At 45.4% G+C, this 16,854-nt stretch overlaps 1 protein-coding gene across 12 annotated transcripts in view; it reads right to left on the reverse strand.

Annotated features, from left to right (window-relative positions):
• Positions 1-9,783: 9,783 nt before the first annotated feature.
• Positions 9,784-16,854, reverse strand: part of TMEM164 (transmembrane protein 164) — a 161,798-nt gene continuing 154,727 nt past the window's right edge. For 10 of the 12 annotated variants that reach the window (XM_084790918.1, XM_084790917.1, XM_084790911.1 and 7 more), the window contains 2 exons: positions 15,667-15,767; positions 9,784-14,122 (listed from right to left, as the gene is read on the reverse strand). In XM_084790918.1, coding sequence (XP_084647044.1) covers positions 13,916-14,122; positions 15,667-15,767 — 308 coding nt within the window. In that variant the 3' untranslated portion in view covers positions 9,784-13,915. Of the gene's footprint in view, positions 14,123-14,231; positions 14,386-15,666; positions 15,768-16,854 lie in introns of all 12 variants that reach the window. The other 2 variants (XR_014780801.1, XM_084790914.1) reach the window with 2 other exon arrangements.

Here is a 16,854-nt window from a genome sequence, read left to right on the forward strand (position 1 = left end):
CTAAGTGATATTCTGGAATGATCCACAATGGTACATACACACTTTGGGTTTCAGCTTAAGACGTAGTTGGGGCCTGGCCAGATACCTGAGAGGGAACATAATGTTGCCTACTCAAGCTTAGCCTGGCAGAATATAAAGAGAGTGGCATGAACTGGAAGGAGTGGGAAACGTCATGAAAAATGTGTTTTCTCTCTCTCTGTGTGTGTGTGTGTGTGTGTGTGTGTGTGTGTGTGTGTGTGTGTGTGTGTGTGTCTGTAAAAGTACTATTATACAGAAGCCATACACACATGAGTGCAGATACCGACAGAGGCTAGAGGTATCTGATCCTACTGACATGAAGATCAGATATTTTGAAGTTGTATGCCATTAAACATGGGTGCTGGGTCCTCTGGAAGAGCAGTACATGCTCTTACCCACTGAGCCATCTGTCCAGCCCTAAAACCCCTATATTTTTGAGGAACAGTGCCATATTGGGTAATGCAAATATTTCCTCACACACTCTGTACTTCAAACATCCAAGGGAATTCCAGGAACTCTTTGTAGAGGCATTGTAACCCTGGGGCAGGTGCCTCTGCAGTGGCCTCTTTACACAGGCAAAGGCAAAAGTGTATAGCCTTCACTCATAGTGTAAGTGAAGCCACATGCCTTGCTGTCTTTGTCTGGCCTAGCCTATCTAATAATAGCACTCCCACCGAATGACAGGTTTAAGAGATATGGGCCCGCCTATTTGTTCAGATAGAATGCATTGCTCTTCTGCAGGTGGGTTGCATTCATCTGCTCCAGTAGGATCTGTAGCCTTGAAGAAGGTTAAATAGACATTGTACTGGCGTAGGCTGGGAAAGAGTGGGCAACACTTCTTACTTTGTGGATGGTTCTATCAGAAGGTAGTGTGAGAAGGGTGCACAGGGCCCTTGAGAGTGACAAAGAAACTGCTTGAGTTAATTCATTTTTATTGGACATTTACTTTTATTAAGATAAAGCTCAAATTGCATACAATTAACCAGTTCATACTGCGCATGTTCCATAGCATTTAGTGTCTTCAGTGTTTTACAGTCACCAACTTTCAACTTCAAAACACTTTTGCATCACTTCATAAAACACACCCCACAACATGGCAAGCCACTTCTCAACCCACACCCATATCTTCGTACGGTTCCTTTTTATAGGTGAACAAAATTTCACTGTATCATGTAACCCAATATGTTTACCCATTATAGCATACATTAGGCTTGTCTTCACCTCCTGGCTGTCAGCAACAGTGTTGCCATTTGATAGACCTGTACAATTTTCTATGTGCACTTGTTTTAATTTCTCTGAAATATAAACATAGGCCTTTGTTTTAAAAAATTCAAGCTATCTCAGTGGAGGTGAGTTAGCACCCCAATGTTATGGTTTGGGTAAGTGTTCCCCAAAGGTCTATGTGTCAAAGGCCAAGTCCCCAGCTTGTGACACTACTGGGAAGTGGTGGAATATTTAAGAGAAGAACTGGAGGGAGAAATCTATCACTCAGGCATGTCCTTAAAGGGGGAGGGGTACTGGAACCCTAGATCCTTGCTGTCTGCCTTTGCATCAAGTGGCCATGAAATTCACACCTTTGTCCATCATTGGCTCTGACCATGATGTGCAATAGCCCAAGCCATCAAGGAGCCTCTACAGCTGGGAGCCAAAGGACATATTTCTTTCTTGTAAATCCAGTCTCTTTGGTATCTGTTGCACTCATTTTGACAACTGTTGTTTATTTGAGAGAGGGTCTCATGGGCAATGGAGGCCAGCCTGGAACTCATGAACCTCTGGCTCCCACATCTCTAGATGTGCACCACCACACCCAGCCCCATTATGGTTTGCAATTGCTCCTTAACGACCAGTAATGTGGAATGATTTTTGGCTATGATGTATCATTGGGGAAATTTTCTATTCAAATTCTTTGTTCTGTTCTTAATTGGACAATTTGCTTCATGTGCTTTTGTTTGTTTATTTGGTATCAAGTTATAAGAAAATTTTTGTACACTCAGGATAGTAAGCCTTTATCCAAATTTATTAGTTACTAAGTTGCTGCTTTGTGCTTTCAAAACCTAAGAACTCACCACCAAATCAGAGACCATAAAGATTTACCCTATGCATTCTTTAATAGTCCTGTAGATTGGTTTAGCCTTTGCATTTAAGGATTTGATGTGTTGAGCTAATTTTTGTATGAATGTAAGGTAGCTTGTCAAATTTCATTGTTTTGCATGTGGTTACATGGCTGACTCAGTACCATTTCTCCCATTGAGTGGTTGGAGCATCCTTGTTGAAAACAAATTGATGATAAAGGTTGGGGATTATTTCTGCATTTTTCTATTTTTTCCATTGGTCTGTCTTTATTCTAGAATTGCATCATCTTGGTTACAGTATACTTTTGCAGTAAGTTGAAACAAAATTTTTTTCTTTTTCAATATTTTTTCAATGCTGTTTCAAATATTCAAGACGCTGAGATTCCATATATAAAGTTGAGGATAGACATGTCCATTTTGAAGAGAAATAGGCCATGGAAACTTTGATAGGGACAGTAGCTCTAGTAGCTAGCTTTGGAGACCATTGCCATCTTACTAATTTTCCAACAGGATATTCTATTTATGTACATGTTTGAGCGTATTTTGTAGTTTACTATGTACAAATCATTTATCTCCTTGATTATATTTACTCTTAGTTTTTAAAAATTCTTTTATGTACGATCATAATTTCTTCATTTTCAGGTTGTTCCTTACAGAAGCATGACTAATTATGGTTTTCTAGCCTGCAATCTTGCTGAATTTACTTATTGCCTCGCTGGTAACTGAGTGTATATGTTTTAGAGGACTTCACTGATATATTAACATAATAATATTGTCTGTCTATAGATAGTTCTGCTTTTCTTTGTATGTGTGCTCACACTCAAGTGCATGTATGTCAGAGGACAACAGGTGTCATTCTCAGGAATGCCATCTACTTCCTTTGATACAGCGTCTCTTATTGGTCTGCAGCTCACCAGGTAAGTTAAACCTGCTGACCAGTGAGCACTAAGGATCTCCTGTCTCAGCTTTTCCAGTGCTGAGAGTACAAGCATGTGCCATGATTCCTGGCATTTTTATATAGGTTTTGAGGCCCTAACTCAGGCCCCCCACCTCAGTGATAAGTGCTTTCTTTATTGACCAAACCAGATTCCCAGTCTACCTTCTCTCAATTTTCAAATTTAGATGTCTTTCCTTCTGTTTTCCTTTACTGATCCATATAGTAGTAGTAGTAGTAGTAGTAGTAGTAGTAGTAGTAGTAGTAGTAGTAGTAGTAATAGTAGTAGTAGTAGCAGCAGCAGCAGCAGCAGCAGCAATATGTAATATACCTTGATCATTTCCACCCTCATCCCCTCCCTCCATCTACTCACTGGCTTCCATAACACTTTTCCTTCCCAGCTTCATGTCCTTGTTTTATTGATATTTTTGTGTGGTATTTATCATGATGAAATTCTTTTGGCCATACATAAAAATGGAACTACACTGTTTGCAGGAAAATGGGTGCAAGTGGAGGATTAAGTCCACCTAAGAAAGGAAAATGTCACATTTTAAGTTCCATTTCTCTAATTTGTAGTTTCAAGATTTTACTTATATATAAACTAATATAGACATATAAACTAATGCAATTTTTATTTACATATATATGTGTGTGTACACACACACACAAACATGTATGTATGTATGTATGTATGTATGTATGTATGTATGTATATGATGATAGTAGAAACAAAACTGTCTTTGGGAACAAAACCTTTTGCTTAGCTAGTCTGGCTAGGAGTCCCCCAGTACCATGTTAGTAGCAGAGGTGTGTATGATGCACTGGTCATGTTCCTGATCTTAGGAGACAAACATTCAGTCTTTTATTAGACAAGGGAAAAACCATCATCCTCTCATCAGTAGCAAAAAAAGGCTTTTGAAACCAGTGGCAAATTCAGAATGGAAGGCAATTTCTTTGCTATGATAAAACCCACTTCTAAGAAAACACACCATCCAACTCTATGATGGAGGCTCTGTTTGATGCATCCATATTTTGAGTTGCTATATCTTCACTATGAAGGATTTCTCTTATCATCGATAAAAATGAACATTTTAAAAATCATTTTTTTTACTTCAAATTTATTATGTTTCATATTAGTGTAGCTACCACCTCAGATTCATTGTGGCTATTATTTGCATGGGAATGTTTTTTTTTTATGTGTATTATGTGTCTGTTTCTACCACATGTGAGCAGACACCTTTAGAGGACAAAAGTGTCGGATGGCTTGGAGCTGGAATTACAGGTGGTTGCAAGCCGCCCAACATGGGTGCTAAGAAGCAAGCTATGATTCTCTGGAAGAGCATGGTCCATTCCTAATCTCTGAGCCCTCTCTCCAGCCCCAGAAGGCTTTTAATCCATTCTGCCAATATCTTTATTTTAGGTGGTCAGTTTTATTCATCAATATTTAAAGTGAGTATTGATAATTATATAGTTTTGACATTGAGCATTTTTTTCTATATATCTTTTTCTTTTGTTTCTCAATCGTTCCCGTTGCTACCTTATTCCTTCCTCGTTTCCTTTTCTTTTCTTTTTTTTCCTTGTTTTTTATTTAAATAATTTATTCGGATTACATCTTGATTGTTATCCCCTCAGGTGTATCTTACCGTTCCCCCCTCCCGTAGGCCTGTGACAGAAGGGGACTTCCTCCCCCACCACATTTTGTTTTCTTCTATAATTTTTAGTGATTTTCTTAGTGATTCCCATGGGAAGATATTCAACATCTAGCTCGTCATTCTTTTCTGAATTTTCCTTTAAGACAGATTTTTATTGTTTAGAACAGTTTTGATTTCACAACAAAATTGAACAGAAAGTTCCCCCTTCCTCTTCCCAGTCTCCCCTGCTATCAGCCAAAGTCTATATTTACATTAGGGTATACTGCTGCCTCTGTGTATCCTTTAGGCTTGACAAGTGTGTCCACCACTAAAATATCATATGGAATGATTTCACCATACTAAGTATCCCTTGCTTGGCATATTCATACCCACAACCATAAATATTTTAGGCACAACTATTCATGATCATTCTTTTTTTAAACAATTATAAAAAGGCAATAGTAATCAATTCTTCAATAGCCTGATGAATTTGCCATTTTACAAAGTAAGAATGAAATCCAAACAAGCTGTCCCTTATACATGACTACCTAAAGTGGCAAAGCCAGGATTCAAATCAAGCTTGTTGGGCTCCAGAGACTGAGATTTTTCACCATTCACTCTTGGTCTTGATGAAGATGACGGTGATAATGTTGGTGGTTATGGTGGTGGCAGTGGTAGTGGTGATGCTTAGCACTGACGGCAGAAGCTCTTAAAATATGGTGTGAGACACTGCACCAGTCGTTTTATGAGCTAGATAGCACTCTGGGGTGGCTACTGTTACTGTTTTCTTGTAGATGACCAAACTGAGGTTCAGATAGGTTAAGACAACAAACTTTCTCAAATGCAGAGCTCTACTGAGTGGAGACTAGTGACTGCCTCTTGTTGATGACCCACCATCTCTCTCAACAAATGGAGATATTCAAAGGTGTAGGACTAAGTGCATTCCTGAAAACGAACTGGTTAGACTGGTCTTATAGGTCTCTATCCAAAAACTGATATGTTGGTTTGGTTTAGTAAGATCAAAATCCACAGCCTTGAAATATGGCTACTCTTGATTTTCCAAGGACTCACGGTGTCTGACAGTAGAGCTTTCCTACCAGCCTGGTGGATTCTGCCTCAGCCCTGGCTATTGTCTTTCTAGTCAGGATAGCAGTGCTCCCGGGCTTGTGGGTACATGACTAGTGCTCAGAATAGCCCCCTAATCGGCCTCATCAGCTTTGAAGGAGGCCACAGCGGGAGGGGCCTAAGTAGGCCAACACTTTGACCCAGTTACGTGAGGGCAGCTCATCCGATGATCAGATCTTGCTAAACCCTCTAAAGGGGAAAATGTCCAAAAGCTGTTTCTTGACTCCAAGTATCCCAGGTTGGCTGTAGACATGCCTTTCTCCTTCTGGAAGAGCATGACCTGGAGGCTATAATGGGCCAAGCTTAACTTGCAAGGCAGCCGGGACTGAGTGAAGCCTATTATTAACAGTTGCTAGCACCTGCAGCTATTGGAAATACCCAGGGTTTAACCTGCCTCAGGTCAAACCATTGCTTTTCCTTGAAAGGCCCACTGGCTCCCCTTCCTCCACCCTGAGAAATCCAGGAATCATTGCTTTCCTCTGTGTGGCCCACACAATCATTTAAGTCAACCTAGTAGCTTCTGGACAGGCTAGGCTCTACTGCCCCTGTGTTCCCAGTGCTGCCAGCTCACCTCATGTCTGGCATCTACTAACTTTAAAACTCCTCAGGGAACCAGACTGAGCTGTCTTTCTAGGCTGTTGTGGGGAAACAAAACAAAGCTGTTGAAGCCGGCCTGGTCTGGTTTGTCTGGCTCCCTCCCCATCATTTGGCACAGTGGTCTTCCCAATGCAGGTGTACTTAGCCCCCACACTATTGTGTCCCAGAAACCATGTGTCTTTGGAGACAGTTCAACAGAATGAGCCCTCAGGCAGGAAGCAGAACGCTGGTCTGACCTCATGGATGCTGGTAGAGATAGAAGTCTTAGGTTTATGTGCTCTCTGATTGACGAGGGTGGGGGGGTGCTTACTATATAGCCTAAGCTGTTCTCTGATTGTCAGGGGGCTTACTATATATATAGCCTAAGCTGTCCACCCAACTTATAATCCTCCTGCCTCAGCATCCCAAGTGTGAGCATCCGAAGTACTGGGATTTCAGGCCTGTGCTATCACACCTAGCTAGGATAAAGTGTTATAACCGTGTTACATGCTAAAAGTTTATTTACAATTTTTCACAAAGGGATTTTGCATATCAGGAAGGTGACTTCCTTGAAGGAGGAGGGAAGAGGAAACACAGTATTTTAAATGACTCTAAAGTACTTTAAGTTATGTCTCTCATTGTATATTACTGAAAGAGGACAAGCTTACATGTCATTGATCATAAGGTACATTCTGCTTTATCGAGGTACTAAAACAAGACTAAAAATGTCTAGAGCCAAAGGATTCAAGAAAAATCCATTAAAAACAAAACTATCACCTCTTCTCCGGACGTCACACGCCCACAGATTTCCATAACACAGGGCGCATAAATGCACAAGGGGTGAGTGCTGTCAAAAACTCAGTAGCTGCTATTGGCTACTCTGAGGAAATGCAGAGGCCAACTCCTCTGGCCTCTGGCCCTCATCCCCAGAACGGCCCCTCTAAGGTGCCTCCTCACAATCTATGACGTGTGGAGGGATAATTTCTAAGAACCTGGAGGAAGGGAGTGCTTCCTCCCTTCCTGGGTAATGCTCACTGCCATAAGCTGGGTTGAGCTGTTACTCCCCGTGCTTTTTAGATGTCTTAAAAGGTTTTGAAACAGCACTGGTATAGACTGTCAGGTCAAAGAGATGACTCAGGACCAGGAAGCTTAAAGTAAGAACAACAACAGAAAAGTTGGCTTGGAATTACGGGCTTGAGTCAGGCCTCAGCATTGACCTTCTCGACCCCCAACCCTCCACCCCCACTGCTGCCACCCAGGCCATAAATATACAGCATTTATGAGCCTGTCCACCCTGGAACAGGCTGAACGTAAGAGGGTATGGTATGTTCAACAATGCATAGGAAGGCTTGAGTTCCCATGAAATGTAAAGCTGGAGAGCTCAGGATCTTGGTGAAAAATGAAATAGGAAAGGGATTGTGCACTTGGCTGCCAGGGAAGAAGACACTGGGGACAGAACAGAGGCAGGGCCTGAGAAAAATGAGGTGAAGGACCAGGGTTGGCAGGGAAAGCTGGTGGCTGGTACAGAGGTGAGGCTGGGATTGAGTTGAACACCTAGACTAGATCAGTGGTTCATACTATTGCCCTTAGACCCTGGCAGAGATAGTGTTCCAAAGGTAGTGTTCACCTTTATTAACTGGGATGTGCCTTGTGAGATGCTGGGAATCCCAGCCAGCTGACACACAGGAGTCACAGGGGCAAGGTTAGGGAGCCAGCTGTGGTGGAAGATGTCTACTGTCAACTGGAACAATGTCTCCTACTATTTTTCTGGAAGGCCTCGAAGGCCCTTAGCCCAGAAACTTTCTTATCTCAGTGGTAACATCTAAGTGCTATGCAGAACCCTGACCAGGACAGAGCAGTCAGGCTGACTTTGAATGAGGCTGGCCATGTCTGCTGAAACTGGAGCTCACCATTTCTTTCAGCTAGGCTGGCAGGACAGCAAACATTGTATTCTTCGTGTCTCCTTCCCACCAATGCTGGGGCTATAGGAGCCTCTAGCCAAATCTGACTTCTTTTACATGGATGCTAGAGATGGGAGCTCAGAGCCTCACGTTTTCACCACAAGGTGTCATCCACCAGCTCATCGCCCCAGACCTCTCCGCCCTTTCCTCTGAGAGCTGGGACCCTAGGCCATGGTTGTCCCAGCACTCTAGTACACCAAAAAGGGCAGTTGGGGCCCAGAGAAGGATCTAATAGTACTAGTTTCTAGATCTTTGCTTACTACTGAGCCTCATTTGACTCAGTTTCTCCCTGTAAGTAGAAACCACATTGCCAGGCAACTCGCAGAGCATCCAGGGGGAGGACTTCAGGAAAACATGGAGAGGCATTGCACAATGAGCCTATCAAACAATTGCAGGTGTTGCTTTGCAGACTGAGGACTTGAGCATCAAAAAAAAAAAACCCAACAACAACACAAAGAACCCCCAAAAAGCAACCCCCCAAACAAAAACAAAACAAACAAACAAACAAAAACCCAAACTGGTTGCTTCTAGTCTAGGACTCTAAGGCAGGTACTGCATGCTGCCCAGCCAACAGCTGTCCAAGAGGAGGGAGGATGGGAGGGGATCCACCTGCACTGATTGTCACTATGTACCCCATCTAGAAGTGGCAGCAGCAACATAAAAAGGAGGGAGGACTTTTGATAAGCACAGCTGGCTGTTCCCAAAGGACAAGGTTATCTTGCTCACTCTTCTGCATGGGACAAGCTGACCTAGTGTGGACACTGCTAACTTAAAGGGCATTTGGAGGCTGTGGGCCAGAAGTCAATGTGTTTCAAAGTTGTGTGTGTAAGTGTGTGTGTGTATGTGTGTGTGTATGTGTGTGTGTATGTGTCCCACATTTGTGTGCAGAGGTCAGAAATGAATGACCAGTATCTCTGTATAACTTCTCTTGTCACTGTATTTTTTCCCAGAGAGTCTCTCACTAAACCCAGAGTTCACACTGATTGGCCAGACTATCTAACAAGGCCCTGGAAACTGTCTCCACCCATAGGGCTGGAGTTAAAAGTTCATGTTGCTGTACTTGACTTTTACATATGTTCTGGTCTTTCAAAACTAGGTGCTCTTGCTTATCCAACAAACACTTAACTCATCTCCAAAGCCCCAAAGTTGAATTGTTGGCCATTTAGCCTAGCACACCATAGCATATAGAGAGTAGAGAGCCTGTGTCCATGACTGATAAGCTCCCCTTAGAGCAGATGGTCTGGTAGGCCCCAGGAAGCTTGGTGGAAGTAGGCAATGTGTGGGAAATCAAGGCTAAGTCACTGTTCTGTCCATGGGGCCAAGCTATGCTGAGAGCCCCGCTGCCCTGGTTTTGGGGAGTGAGTAGCTACTTCATGACTCAGAAGGCTAACAAATGACCCTCCCTTTTCTCTGCTTTGCAAAATTGTCTTGAAAGGGTTCTGAGAAGCAAAGCCAGGACGCCTGAGTTCTCATAAATCTTTTAATAACAGTAAATGAAGAAAGCATTGTAACAATAAGGCCCATGGGGAGGGTTCCTTTCATTCGGGGATCGTCAACAGCACAAACACCTGAGGCTAAGATTCAAAATGCTAAGTACACAAATTAAAGACCATTTATTTCCAGAGGTGGCTGCAGAAACCACTTCAGTACAATCAAAGGGGGGTTTTACAAATCAGAGAAAACACATTACAAAAAACACCCAAAGAGGGGAGGTAGACTGGAGCGGGGGCACCCCAGAAGCAGCCTGACAAAGAGGCTCAATCTTGCTGCCGTCTAGGGAGCTCAGACTGGCTCCCAGGGGAGCCCTGCACATGAGGGTGACAGTACATGGCAATCTCGGCTTGAGAAGAAGGCTGGAGGCTTTCACCAATGTCCCAGAAGAAATAATTGTACCCCATTCGATTCTGTTCTCCTCACTACAATTACATCAAATAAACTAAGAACGCTTTATAAGCTAACATACCATTGACACAAAAAGAAATCAAGAGTCTCTAAAACATCATTCAAAAGAGCAAAATGACTTTTGCTTTTGCTTTGTTTTTCATTGAGTAGGGATCGGGGTCTGCTCAGTGCCAGGAGTAGCAAACCAGTGTCCCAGATAAGGGCAACAGCAAGCAACTTTGGTCTTCTTTCGCACAATGAGCTCACTGCGTACACCAGAGGAAGACTGACTCCTCTAACAGGCTCCTACCTCAGATCAGGGGAGATGGGGTGGTGGTGGCAGAGGACAGGACAGTTCTTCCCAGTATGGGGTGTTCCCAGGTAGCCTGGTCCTGGCTCACTAAAACCAGCAGCTGTGTCTTGGCCTACAGCATGAGAAGAGCCCCTTTCCTCCCCTCCAGGCCTCCCTTACAGTCCCAAAGAAGACTGGTGACAGAGAATCCCAGGGACGTCTATTTGGCAGCAGGAGCGTTTAAAGAGCCCTTTATCATCTCCTGAACACCCAGCCCAACACAGCCCAGGGCATCACTAAACCCCGGGTCCACTGCATGTAGCCCTGCTGACACTGCACTAGCCACAAGAAACATGTAATTATGTCACAAAACACTCAATCATCCGGGAGCACACAAAGCAAACCCCTTGACAGAAGCTCCAGCAAAAGGGATGGTCTGACAGGTAGGCTGAGGCACCACAGGATAAAGTGCACAGCTGACCCCTCGTAGCCCACTCGGACCCGGGAGACCATCCCTACAGGTACAAGAAGTGCACAGAAAGACAGAGGCAGGACTCAGAGGGGTGGAGGTGGTGCCTCCACAATCCCACAGTGTGTCACAGGATGACAGAAGAACATGCTGCTAGGCTTCTGAGGGGATGCGGGGCCAAGTTTTATACAGACAAAACCAAATCCTGGGGGTGGAGACCTTTAAGGAAAGAAGTCGGCTTACCCCACTGTTACTTGGTGGCCCAGCCCCCTGACCACGGACAAGGCAAGCTTGAGACTACACTGTTCTCTCTTGCTGGCCACCTCTCTGAGCACTCTCACACAGGCACCGAGGTCACACATGCTGGCAAATCACACATAGCACTTTGCCCAAGGTGTTTAGGGAACAAATAGCCTTCACATGGACAAAAGGCAGGCCCGAGGAGGAGCGGCAAAGGCAGAAAAAACTGTTTTCTCTGTCTCTGCACCACAGACAGTAGAGGGTGGCCTGTTGGACATAGCTGGGGGCAACTCCCAAGGCAAAGTGCTAAGACCCCTCTCTTTCTTTCCATGTGGGTTTGGACCAGCATGAGAGTGAGATCTAGACAGTGAAGAGGTCTCCTGTTTCCCAACACCCCAAACCTAGGCCAAGGCTCCCTGTGGACTCTGTTAAAGGAGCCACAATCTGTTTCTTTAACTTCCTTCTATATGAGCCAACCTAGGCACCCTGCTTGCCCCCTTTACTCCCTCCTTCCTGACAGCTGTGTCGGACTCTGACCTGGCCTTGCCAGGCAACATGGCTTTGAATTTCTTCTCTTTCTCCGAGCACCAGACAATGCCTATCAGAAATGGTCTGCTGAGCTGTTGCCAAAGCAGAGGCAGGCTCCTGGAGACATGCAGGGAAACCTAGGATGCCTGGCAACCTGGGCCATGACACCTCAGATGAGAAAGAAACAATGTGGCACTCCCACCTCTGTGGGATTCTGGAGTTGGTCCCCTCAGCTAGGCTCTACATCACTGCAGGCAGCACCTGCATGGTGTGGCAGGGGCCATGCCAGGCCTCATTGATTCCTCTCTCTCTCTCCACAGACTTTTCTCAGTGGACAGGGCAAACTAGCAACTGAAGAAGCAAGGAGGTGAGGGGCAGCAAGGCAAGCTCGGCATGGCCCTCAACAATGGAAGATGGGGGAGACACCATGGCAGGAGCTCAGGGGGAACAAGCTTACTAAGAGTTAATTTCCTGCTTCCGGCTGGATCACCTCATGGCCTGGTGGCCCCTCCCAGAGAAGCTTCCCTTAGTTTCCATTTGCTCCAAGAGACTTTCCTAGACTTGCTTCCTCTGAAAGTCCATTTGGTAAAATCATGGCCACTGAGTCATGTTTAGGCCTAATAATGCCCACAAACTCACGTTGAATACTGCAATTGGCATAGGGTTCTGGAGTGGTCATGACACAAACTTCTCTATTCGTAAGCAAATCTCTACATAATAGAAATTGACAAGGAGTCAGCAGCTACCCAGACACTGGCACCCTTTTTGTGGTCCCCACATGACTAAGTACCTTTCAACCAAAGTGCATCTCTTCATAGCATTTGAACTTCTATATACAGGGACCTGATCCATTGGCAGTGCCCTTTCAACCTACACACAGGCTTTGGACATTGTCAAACTGCGAAACTAGTGATGTTTCCCCACAGAGAACACTTCAGCAGAGTCTAGCTACAAGAAAGACATCTTAACCCTCCTGAAACTACCTTCAGGAGCCGTGGACATGTCCTCTATGTGCCAGGAATGGCTCTAGAGTACCTTTCCGAAATACAAGGGTTCCTCTATTTCAGACATCCAAAAGACAGACAATCAAACAGCACCCAAGCCCCAACTCAAGCTTGCTCCTCCATGAAGCTGCCTCAGACAAAGAGGACCAGACAGACACATAGACCAGACAATGAGGATGGTTCAAGGGGCAGCTGAGACTAGGCGGCTGCCTATTATCCATGTGACATAGAGTGTGATTCCGATCACGGCTTTCTCCAGTTGCCATTCAACTTAGTTGATTTTTTTTTTTTTTTGACTTTCTGTGCTCGCTTCAGACTGGGATGTGGATCTGATCTCAGCTTTCATAGCTTTTTTTGGGGGAGGGGGAGGGGCGGGGAGAAGTCCTGCCTGGTACTGTGGACACCTTTACCTTCTTCTTCAGAGTCACTGTGGCAACAGATCTCTCTGACACCTCTCTAGAGAATCTTGCCCCTTGGGCTGCACATTGCTATCACCGTCCATCCCAGGCAGCGCCCTAGAAGGAGTGGCTGGGTGGCTCCCTGCTTTGAGTCATGGGACACCAGTCACTGGAAGAATCTCTTTTGGCTGTGACCTGGGAAGTCCCTTGGTTCTGGGCTTTTACGGCTGGTATAGAAACAAGGCCTTGGTCCCCTTCTGGTGGGGGGCTATGCTGGAGATTAAAGGGGATCCCAGCATGAGCCTGGAGGTCCCTGGCAGTAGAGATGTGAACCCAACACTATGTCATTGCTGGGGTGCTGGAAGAACTACGGCTTGTTGTTCCCTGCTTCCTCAACTACCTGTTGTTAAAAGTGCCAAGAAGCACTGTGAAAGGGGCCACTGACTGACTATCATTCCCCTGGGTAAGGCCACACAGAGGGAGCGGGCACAGTAGGGACCCAGAGCCCAGGGGTGGAAAGGAAGTAAGCTCCAGCCCCCAGCACTTTCCCTGGGCACAAAGAGTCATACACAGGGAGGAACTGGGGAGGCAAGAGTGGAAGAAAGGGACAGAGAGAAGGGGGAAAAAAAAGAACTGGATCAAGGATCCTATTTGCCCTCTCCAGTAATTTCGTCAAGAACTGGGTGTTCTTTGGGTCAAGGCAGGACTCGCTTCCTCGGGGAGAAACAAAACAAAAACAAAAACAAAAACAAAACAAAATAAAACAAAACAAAAATCCAAGCACCTTCAGTCTATTTTCTTGGCTGGAAGCCGGAGCAAATCCAGCAGATATTTACACAAGGGCCCAGCCATGTATGAGAACAGGATGACCAGCTTCCCGTGGGTCATGGTCATGAGAGTCTGGTGTCCCGAGGCCCAGATGCGATACCAGGGGCCGTAGAATGGGTCTGAGATGGCCGGACACAGCATGTTGTTCAAATTCACTTCGGTGACCTGCAGGGACAAGGGAGGTAGAGTGAGCGTTCGCCATCCGGAGGCTTCCTTTGGCTCCTGCCAGTTCAGCCATCTCTCCCTAGGGCTCATGGGACAAGGAGGGACTGACCGATCCCCATCTGTTCATTAAAGGGGCTTCTTTGCCCTAGGCTTTCTGAGTGGGTGATGGGTCCGCTGTCCTGGGCGAAAGCTGTTCAGTTCTTGCTTTCCAGTTGGGCCCACAGTCCATTCTCATTCCTAAGCATATGTGGTGTACCTAGCTCCTGGAGAGATATTATTGGATTTAAAAAAAGAAAAGGCGTTAACTGCATGGTCTCTGTCTCCAAGTAGTGAGGGCAGTCAGTTGACTGCCTATGACCTCCAACTAGACAAGGCCTGCTAAGCCTTACGTGCCACAAGGAGGCCGCAGTAGTGTCCAGAAGATTTTGTGAGGGAAGTGGCGCTTGAATGAACTCATGAAAGATGGACAAGGGTTATGGCAAGGAGTGAGTTGGATAGAGCTTTCCTGGTGGGAGGAGTAGCAGAACATAGCGTGTATGGTGACATGAGCACACCGACACTCCTGGAATCCAGCATAGCAGTGGGGAGCAGCAAGAGGTAAGGAAGGGTGTGCAGGGCAGAATCATGCTGAGTCTCCCCACAAGCACAGGCAGCATTCACACTACTGGCAAAGAACCCAGGCTACCTCTAGTAAACCAGAGCAAGGAAGAAAAAGTGAGCGCTTCTAACAAAGGCATTTTTGAGGACATCCAGTTGGACACGCCTTTATCATGCAAGGCTGCATGAGGCTTCACATGACTAACACTATATTGATGCCAATTGCACAGAATCAAATATGGCATTCCTGCCCCAAGGACAGCCACAACACCTGCCTTCCAGAGCTCTGAAGACATTAAAGACAAGTCCTCACCATCTCTCAAGGAACATGGGCTTTTGTATCATGTTACAATGAGATGGAAAATTCCCTGTCCCCTCCACCAGCCATGACCTTCCCTCCTCACTTTGACACTGATATATACCCTTGCATTATCGACGCTATTGGACTCTGGGTAATTCAACACTGAGGCCAGCCATTTTCCATATTCCAGGCAGTTCTCGGAATACAAAATTCTCCACACTCCCAACACCTCACATCCACTGGCCACACAACTGAAGGACCTGGGAACAAACCCAGAGTGGACTCAGCATCAGAGGCCATCACAAGGCCCAGGCCCATCAGGATAAGGGACCTATGTGCCATGCATTTGCCAGTTACAGGTCGCTGTTTCAGACCCAAGCAGCCATGAATGCAGGATATCCTTGCCTCCCCAGAAATGAAGAAACAGCCATTACTGAAGGAATCCAAAAAACTCTTTGGAGAGGCTAGGGCTGTGGATCATAAATCAGTATCCCAGACACAACAATCTGATGTCCTGGCCTTTAGCGTCGTGTATTTTTTTTTTTTTTTTACAAAAACAAAATGATACAACAGCACCAACCAGGATTATCAAGATTTATGAAGAACTCCAAACAGAGGGGAGACAAGGGGATCTAAGTAAACTTACCAGGCCGAGGATCTGCAGGACGCTGAAGTGGTAAAAGAACATGAGGCCCGTTGAGAGAAGAGCCCAGTGGAAACTGCTGAGGGGCTCTGGGGTGTAAGCACCTGGGGGAAGAGCGGAGATGGTGAGCCGAGAGGACCAGTGACCCACTTCTCTGCTCACACGGGTGCAGGTGCTGAGGTCACGGCCACAGCTGCAGCAGGCTTGGTGTCGCTTTCATTTAGCAATGATAGCATCTCCCAAGGGCCCCTACGCTTAGCCGGGAGCCATGATAGCCCTTTCTTGACCCTCGTTTCTGTCCATCGATGCTGAGCCATTAGAAATAGAGGGTTCTGTTTTATTCCAAAAGTAATTCATGCTTATTAAAGGTGATTTAGAATTTAAAACACCTGGAAAGAAGATGGAAGCAAAGCAGGAAAGCATCCCTAGCACTCGACTACCAGAAGAGAACCTTCATGAATATGTTGCTGAGTCTCCTTGGTCATTTTCTCTACACATCGGAATTAATTTTTTAAATTAATGCTTGAATTAGTACCACATATGTGTATATGTAACTGTCTCTGTGTCGGTGTTTCTTTTCTCATGATTCTAAGTAGTATGAAAATGTTCATGTTGCAGTCACATAACTTTAGGCTCAAAGTTTGACTCTATCATTCATGAACTATTTGGCTCTGAAAAGCTTTTAACTATGTTGCAAATCTTACTTGCCCATAGAATTGGGATAGTTGTGTCCCCAAGGTCTGGCATAACATGCTGGCTCAATGAGCCTCAGTGTTCTCTTATTGTCATCCTTAAGTCTAGAGCACTTAAAATGTTGTCTTCAGCGGTTGTGGCATTTCTCAACTACTGAACAACTCCCAGGAAACCGAGTAACAGCTTCCCTCTTCTCTTGTTCCTAGAAGCTACCATCTTTGTAGGCCTGGGGGAGTTGCAGAGCTTACAGAGCAGGGACGTGGTATACAGGATGCTGCAGGTGTCTCTCTGGTTGGGCATTTGGAAGGGGTGCTTCAGAAAGGAACCTGAAAACCACATTCCCATCCCCCAACACAGGGGGACACCATCTGCAGAATCTTCCACTGACTCTTCCCTTCGTCCAACAGTGTTAGTACCTAGTGTTTCGTAAGATGACAAGGTCCCTACAGTTTGGGAAACAAAGGCAGCAGTGATAACACAGCAAGACTCGGGGTGGGG

Source organism: Acomys minous, assembly GCF_964271855.1.
Source record: "Acomys minous genome assembly, chromosome: 7".
Classification (NCBI taxonomy): domain Eukaryota; kingdom Metazoa; phylum Chordata; class Mammalia; order Rodentia; family Muridae; genus Acomys; species Acomys minous.